The sequence below is a fragment of the Gigantopelta aegis genome, chromosome 14, assembly GCF_016097555.1.
Source record: "Gigantopelta aegis isolate Gae_Host chromosome 14, Gae_host_genome, whole genome shotgun sequence".
Taxonomy (NCBI): Eukaryota; Metazoa; Mollusca; class Gastropoda; order Neomphalida; family Peltospiridae; genus Gigantopelta; species Gigantopelta aegis.
The window spans coordinates 19,904,358-19,924,889 of record NC_054712.1 but is presented as its reverse complement, the minus strand read 5'-3'; the positions used below and the strand labels follow the sequence as shown (position 1 = coordinate 19,924,889).

The window sequence follows — 20,532 nt, the reverse complement described above, 5'->3', positions numbered from 1 at the left end:
ATTCATGATGGTGTTACACATTCAGGATAGACAACTTGAAGCTATAAAGGATACCATACAATTACCATTGACACACATGTGTGGTGTGTGTGTGTGTCTGTGACAACTTGATGCTATAAAGGTGTGACACAGCATGTGTGTGTGTGTGTGTGTGTGTGTGTGTGTGTGAAGAAATTAAATCTTTGTGACAAAGTATTAATAAACCGAAATTTTAACAAACGGAAGTTCACTTGTGCCCACATTGGTCATCTTCACAAGCCAATCCGTATTTCTTACCTTGGCATAGTTTTTTTTTTTTTTTAAATGATCCGGATTTGGCCTTATTTAATTGTCCTATGCGTACGGCCTCCCAATTTTGTAGGGGGCAGGCTGGCTTTTGCCAGAATTAAAGGAAAATGCCCGAATCTGCATAACAACATTTATTCATATTAGCATTACTACCAAACAGCTATATAGGGTTGCAAACGAACCACTTCGCATTTTTTCATGGAATACAACTAATTTTGAGGGTAGAATGATGGAAATACATGGTAAAAAGGTCTCAGATTAGTACATTTTGCCCGAATATCTGTATCATTTTTGCCCGAATTTGAAGTATTGCACCAAGACTAGGGGGTAGTTGCGCCCACCCCACCCCCCACCCCCAACCCACCCCACCCCGCCCCCGTCTCGTACGCTTATGTTCATTGTAACATGTTTATATTATATTGTAGGTGAGTCGCTATGCCACTTGCCTGAGATACTTTGGTAGACCTATTGAATTTATATCCGTTCCAATCAGTGCCCCACCACTAATATATCAAAGTTCGTGGTGTGTGATGTCCTGATAATAATACTACATGAGTAGCTGTTGGATTCCATTTATTTTACAATGAGCGAAATAGAATACTATCTCTGCACAAGATCTACAGAATTCACTAAAATATACATTGAAAACAATAACAAAATCTTATTTCCGCCCAACCTGGCCAGCACCCTTGAGGATTTTTGTTGTTGTGAAGAATGTTAAAGTGGCAGGAAACGCGCATCACTTTCTCCAAGTGTTCATTTTGCTAGCATCTCGGGGATCCTCAAGTTACATGTCTTGCCAATAAACGAACCGACTGTTTATACAAGACTAAAACATATGCCAGTGAAAAGAGAAAGTTTTTTAACTCTTTCTGGGCCGGAACTTTGACTGGCAGCGAAAACTAATCCTTCCAGTTAGCTGTTTTCTCAATCAATTTCTTCAAGACACCACAGAGGCTGTCGTCTGCTCGCGAAATGCGCGTGCAGGTCTCGAGCCAGATTCACTGATTCATCACCCATCGTGAAATTCAATCCCTTTGAGCGTTCTGCCACCGACCAATGGCGAAATTTGAGGAGCATAGACCGTTGTCTAATGGGCACCCATGCCTCCTCTGTCAGCCCCAAGCGGCTGATGATAAACCAAAACAACAAGCTTTGGAACCGTGCACTTGACACTTGTTGCACCAGGCAGAGAACAGTTGCTTTCGGCTGGTGCGAGCGGCGAGTGAGGAAAGAACGTGCGCTGGGTCTTGGAAGATTGCTGGGGACTGTTTGTAGAGGGACACCAGCCGTCGTTTGCTCTGTGGCAGTGGGGACCGTTTGTAGAGGGACATTAGCCGTCGTTTGCTCTGTAGCAGTGGGGACTGTTTGTAGAGGGACACCAGCGGTCGTTTGTTCTGTGGCAGTGGGGACTGTTTGTAGAGGGATTCCAGCCGTCGTTTGCTCCGTGAGACTTGGGGACCGTTTGTACAGGGGCACCAGCCGTTGTTTGCTCCGTGGCAGTGGTGTGGCAGAGGGGTAGCAAAATGCCGAGGATATTTATGATTACGAATCGTCGATATTTCACAGACTATCATCAGATTGAAGAATCGTCAACTCTTCAGCATTTCGAAGGTAAGCCTTGACATATATTAACCAATGACATATATTAACCAGTCCAGTGGTTTCTTTTCTCTCATCTGTACATTAGTAGACCGTATATTTATCAAAACCAAAACATTAAAAAGTGTTATCAAGTGTTCTCATTATAAAACTGAATGAATTAACAAAACGATTCCTTCTTTCTATATTTTATTGGGTTATAAACTACAGTATACGGTCAATGTTTCATTGACTATATAAAATAAAAATTAATAACATTTGTTTTAAATTTTAAAAGAAAACAAACATAATAAATGTTTGTTTCTGTAATAACTGGTTGTAATATTTGACAGTAATCGCTCTAATACTGGTTTCAGTATCCATTGATACTTAAAATGTAACACAGTGAATTGTTTTAAATATCTACCAGAGTATAAAATGACCCTTTACACGAAGTGACTGTTTATAAAAGATCCCTTGCTGCTAATCGAAAAGAGTAGCCCATGAAGTGGCGACAGCAGGTTTCCTCTCTCAATGTCTGTGTGGTCCTTAACCATAACCGTAGCTAAAATGTGTTGAGTGCGCCGTTCTTTCTTTCTTTGCTTACTGCTAGTTCGTCTGTACTATATTGGATGGTATAAAAGCAAGAATTGGCGACACCCTAAGACAGGTGGATATTTGTTGTATAAACCTAGATAGCATCTACTGATCTAGACAGAAACCTAATAGCACATTTATTTGTTTACATGATTACATAAACTATCATAACTGTACAATCAGGGCCCCGAATCAGACTTCAGTTATAAACAGCGAGCACTATAAATATGTTAGTTAAAATTTGAAAACTGGCAGTGTGCTGTATTTATAAGTCAGTTTGTGTGGTTGGGAGTGTAGCTACTATACATCCAGTGGTTATCATCTACTCGACCAGTAGTATCGTCTGCTTTTCAAATGAACATTGGAAAACCTTATGTTTATTGTCAAGGGTTTGTATGGAGTATTGGTACAGAATAGAACTCCTGGCTTGCGCAGATTGGGTAATTAGTACTAATTACTGACTTTAAGACAACATCACTGGCCTCGGTGGTTAAGCCATCGGAGTACAGGCTGGTAGGTACAGGGTTCGCAGCCCGGTACCGGTTCTAACCCGGAGCGAGTTCGTAAGGGCTTAATGGATAGGTGTATAGCCCAATATACCCTCTTATCCCTCACTAACCAATAATCATCTAACCCATTGTCCTGGACAGACAGCCCAGATCGCTTAAGGGGTGTGTCCAGTACAGCGTGATTGAACCTTAATTGGATATAAGCACGAAAATAAGTTGAAATGAAATGAAAGATAACATATGCGGCTTTGTACTTACTGTATTGTCGTGGTGTGTGCTGCATGACTAGTCCGAGCGTCGGCTGGTCCTAATCTTTTCAGATATAGGGTAGGCCAGCTTTACGCATGTATTGAATTACCACTGCGCTAGTCTGTGTGGTGATGACGGCTCGTGGTTGCCAAACTACATGGGGCTGGAACTGCTCCCCTAGTTCTATGGCTCGTTCCCGGTTAGGCAGAGCAGAAGCAAGTGAATAATGGTGGAGGGGGGTGGGGGGTTAATTGTTTCTAGTCTGGGGTCCGAAACATTTTGAAAGCCAGATGTAATCTGTATTCTACAAGTAAAATTCATCACAACAAGTGCTGGTAAATGCAATATTTTTAAGTCCATTTTTTCACGATGTATAATTTTTCTACACGTGTATACATGAAATATATAAACACCATAGTGATGTACCAGATTGCTGGATTACATGAAATAATTGCTTAAATTGAACAATCGTACGATCCAATCAAATAATCCAATCACAATCGCAAGTATCGTGAATAACATACAATAACAAGCAATTGCTAATTTTACACTGTATCGTTTTCAAATTACTATATATGGCTTTGTATTTAAAACTTGGCTGAACTGGTTTGACTCCCTCGGTATTGCATTTATGACAATTCTATTGGGGTTTAGGGACATGCTCTCTCCAAGAGAAATTTAAAACTTAGATGTCCTGAAATACAATTTCCTTTTTCACACACCCGTTGGTGAGAGCACCACGCGTTATTTTTGGTTACACACAGATGTTAACACATGTACGTGTGTTAACAATTTGAAGACATACGACTGGCTGCTCCTAGGTGATGACCAGGTCACCAGTGCCATACCGCCAATTAAAAACTACACGATGGAAATTGATTAGACTGTGACGTATAGTTAACCTGACATTCACGTGTTTGTGACGCGTATGTCAGCTACAAGTGGAACGGCTGTAAATAACTTTTAGTCGAAAAAGATGTTAAAATTTGCTTAAAACCAGGTTTTTGAGAATATGTAAGAAATAGTATAATACATTCGTGTCCGTTAGATACCATTTATCTCACAACTCGTTGTTTAAAAACGTATCAAACTCGCTTCCCCTCGTTAGATACATTTTAAAACAACTCGTGAGATAAATGGTATCTAATAGCCACTCCTATATTATTCTCTATGTATTCTACAAGTAAAATTTACCATTACAAATGCTGGTAAATGTCAATAATATTGTTTTTCAATTATTATTTAAAATTATTGAGCCCCACCCCTCCTGATTCCCCTGCTCCGCCTGCCTGCCGGTGGATCCGTCCTCCTCCCACGTAAAAGATGTACGGGCTATTCCAGGTCTGCTATCTGCCGTCTGCTGCCGGGCGACTGCTCGCAAACTCTTTGTTCGGTTCGTCAGCTGGTCCGACACACGCCGTTTCGTTCTTCTTATCTCCACGGAATGCCTGCCGTCAAGGGCTTCTGCTAAACACCACATTATACTATGGTGTAACCAGCTTCAAGTTAAAGTTGGGGGGGGGGGGGGGGGTGTGTGTCAGTAATTTCAGTTTGGATTTACATAAATAGAAAAGAAATTTGTCTTTGGAAATAGTATAAATGTTCTATTTTGATGTACAATTTGTAAAAACAATTTGTAAGGGTGTAAATAAAACATTCATACTCACTCACAGTAATAATTTGTGGCGCGAGACCTTTTATAGATAGCGTTTTTTGTGTGTGCGATTGGAGTCTCAAAAGAATATCATGAAGAATGTTATCTGTTTCAAGGAGAGAGTTTGAGGGCTGACACCACACTTTTTTTATTCTGCAATCACCACTATATATATATATATATATATATATATATATATATATATATATATATATATATATATATATATACATATATATACATATATATATATAAACTCGAACTTCCTGAAACTCGGAACTATTCCATCATCTTCTTCAAGTTCGAGTTATCGAAGTTTGACTGTGTGTGTACTGACAGTACCGTGTTTTTCAAAACTTAACTAGAAAACGAATTTCCGTACACTTTATGGGTAGTCACCTTTGGACAAAATAAAAAAAACAAAAACAAATAATACAAACATTTATTTATATTGTTTTAAGTCAGAATGCTTTACAAAATATTCAGTAATACTGTGTTGCCTGATCGCACAAAACTGTGAAAGCCTTTAATTGCGGCCATTTTGGCTTGTGTCGATTGCTACATGTATAATGGATTGATTGGCCACGGTAAATGTACACGGTGCATGTTATTTCTCTGTTTATGTGGAACGATTTGTTATTTTAGCTGTATCCAGCTAAATGAAGCAAATTACCTTTATTTTTAAAACATTATTTTGGATTATGACTGTCTGGATCAGGAAGCTGATATCGGGATAACTGACTATATTTACAGAGTGGCTGTTTCAGTTTATTATATGACTGTCCATAATCTGGGGTTGCCGGATAACTGGGGATCCACTACATAACAAATATTATATAAAACACCACCACCCAAAGTTCAGTAGTTTAATAACATGTTTCGCCATTTTTGTCTTTTTTAATTGTAAACTGGTGGCGAGTGTGTTCTGTTTTATGATTTGTTAATAACATTCTTTTTCCCGGATCAAATAAAAATAACACCTTCTATTCACCGTCGGTCAAAAATGACATTTGTGGGATCAAATAGACAGTAACACCCGCAAATCTAAAAACTCCATACGGTTATCTCCTAAATTAACAATAAGATGACGTCACGTCATTCTGACGTCGTTGAAACAAACAGATTATTTAACAAATTATACATTCTCATTTCTATTAATATCATTTTATCATTATGGTCAGGATCTGTAGTAGATACAAAAGTAGGCTAAAATTAGCAGGTTAATGCATAGAAAAATTAGACAGACATTAGACCACTAACTAACTAAGCTTTGAAAACTCGAACTTCGAAAAGTTGAAAACCTCGATCTCTCAAACTAATTTGTTGGTCCCTCCATAGAGATTTAAGAGATATTGCACTTCTAAAACTCGAAGTGTGTAGATTGATCAAGCTATCGTTGCCGGTAGTATTGTAAAGAAGAATGGATTGTCAAGACTAGATAAACTAAGGTAAAAAAAAATATATAATAATAATAAATGACTTTAATAAAAGAAAATAATTATATTATTTGAATGTGAACTATTTTGTTTTGGGGTATAAATACTCTAGGCGATAAGGTTATATAGGTGAAATGGCAATTTTGGCCTTAAGGACGGGAATGGAGTTCATATATATATATATATATATATATATATATATATATATATATATATATATATATATATATTTGGGTTGCCCGCTCTATTTGTGATTAATTCATTTCATATTTAGGAATGACTCAAACAATTTTTTTGTTTAAATCTAATTGAAAAGTTCGTTATTATGCATTAAATTTTTTTTCTCTTCTTTCAAATTGTAAATGCCATAGCCTTTTACCCCACCAACCCCCCTCTGTCTTGGACACATCCATCGGAGAAGCTCGGAAAATGTGTCCAAGACAGTCGTGTTTGAACCTTCCGTGGATGTAAGCACGAGTCACATGGTGGATTGACTGACTGATTGATTGGTGGATTGACTGATTGATTGATTGGTGGATTGACTGATTGACTGACTTATTGATTGATTGACTGACTGACTTATTGATTGATTGACTGACTGATTGATTGATTGATTGATTGGTTGATTTGATTTGATTTGATTTGATTTGACTGACTGACTGACTGACTGACTGACTGACTGACTGATTTATTGATTGCCTGCCTGATTGATTGATTGATTGATTGGCTGGCTGGCTGGCTGGCTGGCTGGCTGGCTGGCTGGCTGGCTGACTGACTGACTGACTGACTGACTGACTGACTGACTGACTGACTGACTGATTGATTGATTGATTAATTGATAAAGTTGTGAAAAAACTCGGTTCATTTGATTTATGTTCAATGTGTAGGATCTGAGAATAAATAAAATGACCTGCTCGGGTGGAATCGCGAATGCCGCTCGGTAGTTCCTCGGAGTTATTGTCTATTTATACTCTTTGTGGGTTTTGTATGGTGTTTTGCTTGTTTGTTTGTTTGTTACTGTTATTATTTTATTATTTTTATTATTTTATATTTCAAACAACACATCTTCAGTTCAGGAGACAGTGGACATGATGCAGCTACATGCCCATTTGTTTTCTTCTATTTAGTATTGTTATTATTCACGTTTACGTTCAGTCAAAATTTTATAACCAAAATGAACGTTTGTTTTGTTTAACGACACCACTAGAGCGCATTGATTAATTAATCGTCGGCTATTAGATGTCAAACATTTGGTAAATCTGACTTGTAGTCATCAGAGGAAACCCGCTACATTTTCTTAATGCAGCAAGGGATCTTTTAAATTTTATAACTAGTGAAATAGTTGGCGAGCGTTAGCGTCGCTCATTGTCTCTGAACACGGGGCAGGTTTCGCGCTGCTCAAGGTTAGTTAAACAAACATTCCATTACTTTTTTGTTTCGCCGTAATTTACCAAAATACCTGGAAAGTCTAGCAAATGTACTAGTATCTATACAACTCAGAGTTTACGCTATGGCTGTTTGCCAGAAGTTCTGTGTCGGCTCGACCTTTCAAGTATTTACTGCGTAGTGTGAGTCAGGCTGACATAACATCGAATCAGTCGATTAGTAAGTAGTATTTTACCAGCTGTTGGTGACGAATAGTCATTTTTATAATAATAAAAGAGTTTGGATCAAAAGGGAGCCGATAAATAGAGAATAATACATGAGTTCCCGTTAGATACCATTTATCTCACTTCGAGTTGTTTTAATATGTATCTAACGAGCGAAAGCGAATTTGATATTTTGTTAAACAACGAGTTGTAAGATAAATGGTATCTAACGGATACGAATGTATTATTCTATTTCTTATAAATTTTAACATAGTTTTCAACCAAAAGTTATTTACAGTCTTTGCACAGACCCATGATTGTCAGATTAACTATACGTCACAGTCTAATCGATTTCCATCGTGTTGTTTTTTATTGGATGTATGGTATTGGTGACCTGGTCATCACTAGGAACAGCCAGTCGTATGTCTTGAATTTGTTAACACACGTACATGTGTTAACAGACCCATGACGTACATGTGTTAACAGACCCATGACGTACATGTGTTAACAGACCCATGACGTACATGTGTACCAAATATAACGCATGGTGTTCTCATCAACGGGTGTGTAAGATAAATAGTATAATAATAAAACAGCTTGGCACTCTTAACTATAGCCCGTGTGCATCAAAAGGGAGCCGATAAAATAGCATGTAACTTTATACCAAATAATGCTAAAGCTGATATAAAACATATCATTAAGTTTTAAACCCATATCAATTCTCATAACCTTCTTTTTTTAATTATGTAAATAACAAATTACCATCATATTATATAGAATAAATCTCATTTTTAATATAAGGGTGAAGTACAAATTCTACAACAGCCATGGTATGCAGCGTCTTAAAGTTTGTTTTGTTTAACGACACCACTAGAGCACATTGATTTATTAGTCATCGACTATGGGATGTCATTTTGACACAGTTATAGAGAGGAAACCCGTTACATTTTGCCGCCAGTAGCAAGGGATCTTTTATATGCACCATCCCACAGGCAGGATAGCACGTACCACGGCTTTTGATATACCAGTCGTGGTGCACTGGCTGCGACGAGAAATAGCCCAATGGACCCACCGACGGGAATCGATCCCAAACTTCTGCATTGCAAACCACTAACCAACTAACAACTAACCCACTGTCTTGGACAGACAGACAGACAGAGGTGTGTGCCCAGGACAGCGTGCTTGAACCTTAATTGGATATAACACGGAAATAAGATGAAATGAAATGAAATGTTACCGAAGTAATTGATAACTAATGCGGTACACAGATGCAAAAGGTAGAACTGCGTGTGCTTTACCTTAGCTGTTCCCACCGTGGGTGTGGGTAATTTTTGGCATGCTTCCATCAGAGAACTGTTCAAGCACGCCTGTAGTGGGCACAACCTCTGACTTCGCCAGAAAGTTCTGTCCATCATGACAGGGAGGTGTTCCCACTGGCGTAGCCGTTATTTTATATAGGAGGTGGCCCCCGTGCCCCCCCCCCCCCCACCCCCACCCCCGGCTACGCCACTGGCTGTTCAGTCAGTTGCCTTCATACCTGTATCACAACATAAAATTTAACTTATGCAAGTTAACGGTAATTTGTATTGAAACTTTTTTCATTTACGCCGAATCTTTCTTCTTTTTTTTATTTATTAAAAGTAATTCGAGTTGTAATGGTTTTTAAACTTTGACAATATGTTTTTTATATAAAATTCCACCCAGTAGCCGATGTGTATTTTTGTGCTAGGGTGTTGTTTAACATGCATTCATTCATTAAATAAAACTTAACGTTATTCGTTATAAAGTTATATACCAATTCATCGGTTCCCTTTTGACGCAGGCGTCGGCAGCTGAGAAGGGACTGCCCACCCCCTATTTCTATAGATTATGCATTGCTCTCCCCTCATTGGAAAAACAAATAAAATATATATGGAAACACACACACACACACACACACACACACACACACACACACACACACACACACACCACCCCATTCCTGACATATTCTGACGCCCAAAATTAAACCTGATTGGGTTCGACTCACCCTCCTCCCATTTTTATTATAAAAAGATTGATAAAACAAACACAAAATAGCGAAATATTTGTCTGAAAATGAATCCTAACATGGCTTTACCAAGAAGGTTATATTTGTCTGATATAGACTGGTAATTTTCAGTAGTAATGCCTGAATGCTTAGAGACATCTGAAAAATCTTTAAAATTCTATTTTTATTACAAGCAGGCACCTTTGAGACACAAAAAAACCCACTGTCTTATTTTTATATACACATTTACTTTTTTCTGTGTTCTTAAATATTAATCTTATTCAATGAGGAAAAAAAGTGCGTACTCTTTTAAAATCTTTCTTAGGAAATAATTTTCTTATTAGGCATGATTATATCACTCACGAAGTGCTCACAAATGCATGTACTTGCCTGAGAAAATCAATTTAACTGTGTGTAATGTAAGACTGTGTTTTAATTTTAGGCTCAGAAATAGCTGCTCGTAAAATAAAATGGCATTTAAAAGATTCTTTAATTGTCTTTAAGTATTCAGTTTAACTGGTAAAAAGAACTCGTCTATATATTAGTACTCATACCAAATTTCATGTCTCTACGTACATTATTTCCCAAGGTGATGATTTCAAATATAGCACGGAAATTATGATGGGCATTTTCGAGATTACTTTAATACCTACCATTGTTAGCAAAATAACTATTTCTCAAAGACTACTTGGAATACAGAGCCCAGAGATGGGTTCATGTGGATGAAAGAGGATTATATAGCACAAATTTCAAATGAATCTGAGAGAGAAGTGCGTGGGCGACCCTAAATATTTGTTGATTTGAGATGGAATAAATAAAATAAATGAATAAATGTTTAACGACACCCCAGCACGAAAAACACATCGGCTATTGGGTGTTAAACCATGGTAAACAAATAAAGTGATGATCAACATAAATACAAAAATTCAAGATTTAAATAAAAAGAGTGTAAAGAACTGTGCAAAAATACAAATATCACAGGTAGATACTGACTTTTACTCAAAATTTCATTTGTATCTCGAAGAAAACAAGGGGATTGTGCTGTATTGGCCATTCTCAAAGAGAATGTTACACCCCTGCACCACGGTGAGGTTACAGCACGCGCAGTGGGTTGACCCTTCAGTAACATAACTGAGTTATCTCTAAAATGTCCAACCGAAATGTGTGTGTGCGTGCGTGTATGTGTGAAATCTGGCCATGTTTTGATTAACAGAAATGCATTAAAACAAATAGTATTTGTAAAATAAATACATTACTGATAAACGATTTATTTTACTAGAAGATACAACTCAAGTGAATGACAAACAGTAGGCCTATATATTATGTTAGGAACTTACATGAACATATTTGAAGTCATGACAGAATGTTGCTATTCTTAATAGCTTCGTTTTTGCAAGAGACCTGGTCTTTTATATGGATATTCCGCATTATTTTTCCCCTTGGAGCGGAACTCTCTTTTCCGCAGGGGGGGGGGGGGGGGGGGGGGGGAAAGTCCGATCCTCCAGATCTCCCTAGTTATGGACCAGCCTATACCCTGCATATTTAGAAATCGTCTAGTCCGAGGTCTTTAACAGAATGTTCTACTCCCGTGCACTGGTACAACAAAGGCCGTGGTATGTGCTATCCTGTCTGTGGGATGGTGCATATAAAAGATCCCTTGCTATTAATGGAATAATGTTGCAGGTTTCCTCCCTAAGACTATATATAAAAAAAAAAACAAATGTTTAACATCCAGGGACCTAATTCACTAAACATTTCGCAACTTTGCGATCTCGCAGTGCAGTGCTAAAAGATTTGCAAAGAGGGTGCTTTGTTGTCTAGCAGAGCCTAAGAGACCTTTGTGAATTAGGCCTCTGTTCCGTATGTGGAATGTCTATATGCAATACAGTTTTTATCTTTTATCTTTATCTTATCTTATGCAATAGCCGATGATTAATAAATCAATGTGGTCTAATGGTGTCATTAACAAAACAAAGTTTTACTTCTGTGCATTATATTCTAAACTCCCCCCCCCCCCCCCCCCCCCCCTCCCTGCTGGTACAGGTATCTCGGTGAAGATGTTTCTGTCACGTGATGGTCTCACTGTTCTCAACTGTCATCACCTGTCTGGCGAATATTTGTGACATATATCCTTCCAGTGTTCATTTCTCTTAACTCCGTCTAAGTGAATCATAACTTGGAAATTGAAACTGGCAGGCATACAAAACCATATACTCCTCTTGACCAGCATCTCTGTGATGAATGCAATGCCACTGAAGATGAATTTCATCACATTGTACAATGTAAGCAGTATAAGTATCAACGGTCAAAGTTATTTCATTTTATCTCCAACTACAACCCTTCATTTTTAAATATGACACCCAAAGAGCAGTTTATTTTTATTATGAAAAATCGGGACCCAGCCAACATACGTGTTACATGTGTATTTGCAAGTTGGTTTTCCAGTATAATGAATAGATTGTAGTAGTGATACTCACTGTTTTGCACTCTGGACCGTCTGCTGTCGATTAAGATACCGAAGCGTGCAGTAATCATTTATTTCATTTCAACTTATTTTCGTGCTTATATCCAATTAAGGTTCAAACACGCTGTCCTGAGCACACACCTCAGCTATCTGGGCTATCTGTCCAGGACAGTGGGTTAGTTGTTAGTTGGTCAGTGGTTAGTGAGAGTGAAGAGGGTGTAGTGGCCTTACACCTACCCATTGAGCCCTTAAGAACTCGCTTTGGGTTGGAGCCGGTACCCGGGCTGCGAACCCTGTACCTATCAGCCTGTAGTCCGATGGCTTAACCACTGCGCCACCGAGATCGCTTTGGTGTTATTCACAGCGTGTTACACAAAACAAACAAACACTGAGAATACAGCGAACACATCAGGTCAGTTTGCAGGCGCATGCTTCATGGACTTAGTCAATAGATACCACGTGTGCGAGGTTTCCTATTACAAAGAAGACATCTCTCTTTCACACACACACACACACACACACACACACACACACACACATCTGAAGTTCGGATCCCCGGAGTTACAGGTTGCATACCACCATTCACTTTCATGTGTATTTTTAATACATGTTCCATGTGAGAATATACGGAAGCGTATTAGTGCCATCAAACACAATAAAATAATTATATTTTCAACTTTTAAACTTAGCAAAATCAAGTTTAATCTTGGAAAAATCAAGTTTAATCTTGGAAAAATCAAGTTTAATCTTGGAAAAATCAACTTTTCCAAGATTAAACTTGATTTTTCCATGTTTAAATGTTAGAAAATACAATTATTTTATTGTGTGTGATGGCACTAATACGCTTCTATAAGAATATGTTCTGTGAAAAACAAACCAATCTGAAAGAGGACTACGTCACTGCTATTTTTTGGAAGTATAGTCACTTTGTAACTACCGTGTAAAGCAATCAAATTGTTTGACTTGTACGTCCTTAAGTAAGAGCGACGCTTCACTTTGCTGTTACATAAATGGCAGTATACGGGAGGAAGCTCAGTGGTAAAGAGCTTACCTGATGCGCGGTCAGTCTGAGATCGATCCCTGTCGATGGGCCGGCTGGGCTATTTTTTTATTACAGCCAGTGCACCACGACTGGTATATCAAAGGCCGCGGTAGGTGCTATCCTGTGTATGGGACGGTGCATATAAAAGATCTCTTTCTACTAATGTAGCAAGTTTCTTCTCTAAGACTATGTCAAAATTACCAAATATTTGACATCGAATAGCCGATGATTAATAAATCAATGTGCTATAGTGGTAACGTTAAACACAATAAACTTTAAGGTTTCCGGTAGTGACGAAACTGTATTGTCTGAAGCCGGGACTATGAGCAGTATATATAATATCTCAGCCCACAGAGAGTAGACAATTTTACCTGTAGCCGGCAGTATGAGCAGTATATATAATATCTCAGTCCACAGAGAGGAGACAATTTTACCTGTAGCCGGGACTATGAGCAGTATATATAATATCTCAGCCCACAGAGCGGAGACAATTTTACCTGTAGCCGGCAGTATGAGCAGTATATATAATATCTCAGCCCACAGAGAGGAGACAATTTTACCTGTAGCCGGCAGTATGAGCAGTATATATAATATCTCAGCCCACAGAGAGGAGACAATTTTACCTGTAGCCGGGACTATGAGCAGTATATATAATATCTCAGCCCACAGAGAGGAGACAATTTTACCTGTAGCCGGCAGTATGAGCAGTATATATAATATCTCAGCCCACAGAGAGGAGACAATTTTACCTGTAGCCGGCAGTATGAGCAGTATATATAATATCTCAGCCCACAGAGAGGAGACAATTTTACCTGTAGCCGGCAGTATGAGCAGTATATATAATATCTCAGCCCACAGAGAGGAGACAATTTTACCTGTAGCCGGGACTATGAGCAGTATATATAATATCTCAGCCCACAGAGCGGAGACAATTTTACCTGTAGCCGGCAGTATGAGCAGTATATATAATATCTCAGCCCACAGAGAGGAGACAATTTTACCTGTAGCCGGCAGTATGAGCAGTATATATAATATCTCAGCCCACAGAGAGGAGACAATTTTACCTGTAGCCGGGACTATGAGCAGTATATATAATATCTCAGCCCACAGAGAGGAGACAATTTTACCTGTAGCCGGCAGTATGAGCAGTATATATAATATCTCAGCCCACAGAGAGGAGACAATTTTACCTGTAGCCGGCAGTATGAGCAGTATATATAATATCTCAGCCCACAGAGAGGAGACAATTTTACCTGTAGCCGGGACTATGAGCAGTATATATAATATCTCAGCCCACAGAGAGGAGACAATTTTACCTGTAGCCGGCAGTATGAGCAGTATATATAATATCTCAGCCCACAGAGAGGAGACAATTTTACCTGTAGCCGGCAGTATGAGCAGTATATATAATTTCTCAGCCCACAGAGAGGAGACAATTTTACCTGTAGCCGGCAGTATGAGCAGTATATATAATATCTCAGCCCACAGAGAGGAGACAATTTTACCTGTAGCCGGCTGTATGAGCAGTATATATAATATCTCACCCCACAGAGAGGAGACAATTTTACCCGTAGCCGGCAGTATGAGCAGTATATATAATATCTCAGCCCATAGAGAGGAGACTGTAGCAGTAAATATAATATCTGATAAACAACAATCATGACTATCGCTTGTGTAGCAACGTTGTTAAGGTTTATGTAGTTTATGTATTTACCTGTTGCGCACCTGACTGGCATTTAACAGCACTCGCACATTCCTCTATTGCGAAATGCCAAGGTCGTAAACATTGCTTGTTAGTTATATTCAATGGTGAAAATGATACTTATTGAGTTTTGCGGGCTTTACGAATTAGGCATATTTCTGAGGTGACTAGACGAGGGGAAAAGCCAGGTGTCTGTGGGTTGGCAGTGGTAGAGACGTGATGGGTCGTGATCTCGATCCTTCTCAACCAATATACCCATTCTGTGTCCACCACGACAACCATAGTATCATTGAAGAATTGAACGTTGTCATAAAATACATTCGTGTGTAAACATAAAAACAATTGTAACGTTCAGTTTTTATGATTCCAAGCGTATAACTATTTCATCAATATGAAATATTACCATATGACAATCCAACTCTTTCTTCGAGAGGTAGCCTAGTGGTAAAGTGCTCGCTTGATGCGCGTTCGGTTTGGGATCGATTCCCGTCGGTGGGCCCATTCGGCTATTTCTCGCTCCAGCCAGTGCACTACGACTGGTATATCAAAGGCCGTGGTATGTGCTATCCTGTCTATGGGATGGTGGATTGGTGTTGTAAAAACATCTGGTTATACCGAAAATGAGCCATGGAAGGTACCATTTTCTTCAGTTAATACCTTGAGGTAGGGGTTGTAGTACTGATATTTATGGGTCATAGTTTGGTTGATATATTGCATATAGTGGTTTTAAGCACAAACGTTAACATGGTTGCCTATGGGATTTTATTTGGTATAGTACAATCTATAGGCTTTATTTAATGTAGCCTACCAAAGCAATGTTCTGCCACTTTTCTGGTACTTATGAAGTTGCTAAGGCTACTAACTAGACTACTGACCAAGAATCCACTGGTAACCATGTTGCCAGATGGCAGAAACCACTGTGCCACCTGCTGAGACCTGACGCGTGGCACGTGTTTACCGCTGCCAGCGCCCTCTCACGGATGCGCCAAGATGGCGGCGCCTGATGAGCCACACCTGCCAACTAATGAGATTTTAGCAGTTAAAAAATTGACACGGTTAAAGAAAATGAGAAAATCCTCAACGATTTCCGGAGGAAATGCGTTCTGGTAAAACCATGTCAAGAAAAGCGATGCCATCTGACATGTGTTTTATTTACGTTTTTAAACTACGGTACACTTGAAAATAATCAAATGCTTTTAAACAAATAAAAGACGTAAAACGTAGAAGTACAGCGAACGATGTGTTGTTATTATTATGTGCTTATCTATGTTCCTAATAATGTAACACTTGAAAATGGTGTCGTGTTACTCTAGGCACAGAAAAAAAAAGTGACAATTTGTAACCGCGACTGCCAGAGCAGACGGCATGACGTCATTCATTATTTCATTTATAGTTATTTTCGTGTTTATAGCCAATTAGGCTCAAGCACGCTTTCCTGGTCACACACACACACGCGCTATCTGGCCTGCCAGTCCAGGACAGTGTGTTAGTTGTTACTGGTTAGTGACATCATTCACTGAACATAGCAATTAAAAGGAAGTCATGTTCGGGAACCTATTTGTTGGAAATGTTATTAGCAAGCAAGCTTTTGATAAACTGTATTAAATGAAGAGAGTGTTTCCGTCAGTTGTCGTCAGTTTATTTTTAGTTTAGTGATGAAATAATATCTGAATTGCTTGATACACTATGATAAATATCTTTACAGTCTGGCTTAAAAACAGACAGCTGTCTTCGTCATTACCACAGTCGCCACTTAGAGCCGACATATGTGGATCAGGAGCGGATCCAGAATTTAGTTAGAGGAGGCCTAAAAGCCGTTCTTGTTTTTGAAAATAGAATGTAAAAGTCCTTGACAGATGGTAGGGATAAGTTTGCATTTTTTGGTGTATTGTGTAATATAATTATATGGTTTGACCAAAAATAGGGGGGGGGGGGGCTGGGCACCTTGGGCCCCCGCCTGAATCCGCGCCTGTGGACATCGTACTTTTATTATTACTGAGGGTGGGGCTGAGCTCAGTCGGTAGAGCGCTCACTCGAGGTGATTTGGCCGCAGGATCGAACTCTCTCAGTGGAACCATCCTCTGATAGGTTTTTCCCATCCCAACCAGTGCCGCGTGATTGGCATGTGCTATCAGATCTGTGGGTAAGTGCATGATAAAAGATCCCTTGCTGCTTCTCTGAAACCTCGAAACCATGCAATAGAATGAAATGAATAAATTAATGTGTTCTAGTTGTGCCGTTAAACAAAATAATCTTTTTAACTTTTGTATGACTACTGGCTATCAAAAATGCCAACAAAACAAAAAACTGAGTTTAATTTTGCCATCAACTGTACAGTTGCTCCTTTTTTTTTTTTTTTTTTTTTTTAATGTTTGTTTTGTTTGGTGTTTGTGTTTTTGTGGGGGGTTTCTTTCTTTCTTTCTTTCTTTTTTTTTTTTTTTTTTTTTTTTTTTTTTTTTTTGCAGACTCGTTCGCATACCTTCCAAGTTTTCTTGTTGTGTTCAAAAGGCAGAAAATGTATTTGAACACATCAGATTCTACATTTTCTGTTTGAAAGAAAGCTCTATACGCCTACGGCTAATTGATTGTAGTAGTTATTTTAATAACAGTGTTTACTTGTACTTTCAGAGAGAACACCGATAAACCTGTCAGATAAAAGCAGCACCCCAGATGACGTGGATAGCGACAGCGGGTGCTCCACCCAGACCGAGACACGGGCCGACCTTCACTCCGAGCTGGAGTACGCCTGGGACTGCCGCGCATTTAACGGAATTTCCCTTCTCTACGAACTGATGACACAGAGCCCGAGGAAAGACGCGTGCCGGGACACCCCGGAACAAACAACGGAATATACAATCGAACAGGGCAACAACGGCTACCATGATGTCACCAAGTTCGAAGCCAGACGATCGCTGCACGAGCTGCTGCTGAGTCCGCCATCGAGCCCCGAAGGGATCGACTCGTACGTGTGTGTGGAGTGCGGCAAACGATACAGTACCTCCAGCAATCTGGCTCGTCATCGGCAAACTCATCGCAGCGTCAACGACAAGAAGGCCAGGAAGTGTCCCCACTGCGAAAAGATCTACGTGTCTATGCCCGCGTACAGCATGCACGTGCGCACGCACAACCAAGGCTGCGAGTGTGCGTACTGTGGAAAGAGATTCAGCCGGCCGTGGCTGCTACAAGGTCATGTTAGAACACATACTGGGGAGAAGCCCTTTTCGTGTCCGAAATGCGGCAAGGCTTTCGCGGACAAGTCCAACCTGCGTGCCCATATCCAGACGCACTCGACCGAGAAACCTTACAACTGTGGTCGGTGTGGCAAAGCATTCGCCCTGAAGAGCTACCTCTACAAACACGAAGAATCGTCGTGTATGCGCGGACAGCGCTACCGACACTAGGCAACCGATGGGGCACGAACACTGGTCACCCAGCGCTACGGACACTAGGTGACCAGTGGGCACAAAACACTGGTCACCCAGCGCTACGGACACTAGGTGACCAGTGGGCACAAACACTCGTCATCCAGCGCTACGGACACTAAGTGACCAGTGGGCACAAACACTCATCAGGGCACATGCTTTTCAAATATGCTACAATCTGGAACCGAGGCTCAAACTGAAATAGTCTACACTAACACTGATGGTTATGGTAAATCGTTTAATGCACCAGCCACAGAACGTCGTGAAGTACGCCCGACCTGGGTACATTATTTTGGCTTCTTCAGCTCAGGTCTCCTCTTGTCGGGATGTTCACCGATTCAGCACCAGTTCTGATTTGCACTTGAGCCTCAGTTGCACATTTTGAAGTTTTATCAGCACGTGTCGTGTAACAAGGCTTTTATGAGGACCAAACGACCAACAAAATTGTGTCGTCATTTTTAATTACTTGCCGTCCAAGATAAGGAAGAAGAAATTTCTCCAAGAGAAGTAAAAGTATTTTTATACGATTTTTTTTGTAATGAAAAAAATGTTCTACTAAGATACAATGATCATTTCATCTGTCAATACCATATCATAGTCATCGACAATGTTTAACGTTATCAACAATGTTTAACATCATCAACAATGTTCGACAAGTCATCAACAATATTTAACATTATTCATTCGACATCAACAATTTGTCTGCAAGAATGTGAAACTTCTTTAAAAAAAAGAAGAAGTATATATCAATAGTCTAATATCATCAAAAAATGACCAATACATCATTAATATGTGAAACCACATTTACAATGATTTACACGTCATCAGTAACACTATACAGGTCACCAAGAAGTGATTTACGTCTTCAACAATTAAGTCTACGTCATCAACAATTATTTACGGCATCAACAATGTTTGACACGTCAGTCTACGGACTGAGACGAGATCGTTCAACTCACTGATCTAGAGGTTTTTTCTTTGTATTTCATATACATTATTTATTTAAATACTTTAGTGTGTGTTATGACCGACCTATGTAAAAAGGTGTTAAATGAGAAAATGGCAATTTTTCGATTTTCCAGAGAATAATCATTGACACAAATGGTACAGTCTACGATGCAGAAGGAGTTGGTATAGAACAGACTTTAAACACTAAAACATGAGTGTGCATATATATATATATATATATATATATATATATATATATATATATATATATATATATATATATATATATATATATATAATAAGCGCGGATTCAGGATTCTTTAATAGAGGGGGCCCAAAACCCGAAAATAGAATTTAAAGGTCTTTGACAGGTGAACGGGATCATTTTGCATTTTTCTGTAATAGGGTCGTTCTTCATGAGGTATGGCAGAGTCATATCTGTAGTTACGAGCAGACTTATAATAGCAGGGAACATTTCATAACGCAAGTTTTAGAGATCGCTACACAATTATAAAACGTTAAACAGTAGTTGCTAATCAATTTTCAGTTGACTAAAAGGATCGCTAATCAAGGTTTTGTAAACAAAATGTTCCCTGTTAAATAGCTTGTAGTGTTCAGTAATACCTTTAAATTAATACTATATTAGATGAAATAGATATTTTCCAATATGTTGCCATAATTAGATGGTATACAGTATGGCCCCTCTCCACAGTCTGGCTTCGGTCCTGAAAAGTGGGCCATCTGGATTTACAGCAGTTCGTTTTAAAATAATTACTATCAAAGCTTTTTTTTTTTTTTTTTTTTTTTGCATATTCAAATTGTTCACAATTGATTTGATTCACTACGAAAATGCGATTTCTAATTATGACAATAATACTCTCTCTACCATTTGTGTATACAACTCAAGTGACCAATGACAGATGTACGTACGTACACATCGTCCATTGGACGCTAAATTATTTACGTTCATCTTCATCAGTTATTCATGCATTTAAAACTTCCCATCACTATGAAAACCACGC

General features: G+C 39.0%; 1 protein-coding gene across 1 annotated transcript; it reads left to right on the top strand.

Annotated features, from left to right (window-relative positions):
* Positions 1-1,056: 1,056 nt before the first annotated feature.
* On the top strand, positions 1,057-19,024 carry LOC121389517 (zinc finger protein SNAI2-like). The gene is made up of 2 exons (XM_041521170.1): positions 1,057-1,902; positions 17,769-19,024. Exons 1-2 carry the CDS (start codon positions 1,815-1,817, stop codon positions 18,539-18,541), a joined length of 861 nt encoding a protein of 286 aa, XP_041377104.1. The 5' UTR covers positions 1,057-1,814; the 3' UTR covers positions 18,542-19,024.
* Positions 19,025-20,532: the final 1,508 nt, after the last annotated feature.

What these genes read in the sequence shown, in the direction of transcription:
- LOC121389517 (XM_041521170.1), top strand. Translation starts at nt 1,815, where the DNA reads ATGCCGAGGATATTTATGATTACGAATCGTCGATATTTCACAGACTAT. An exon ending in AACTCTTCAGCATTTCGAAG is followed by an intron (nt 1,903 to 17,768) that starts GTAAGCCTTGAC and finishes TTGTACTTTCAG; the next exon opens with AGAGAACACCGATAAACCTG.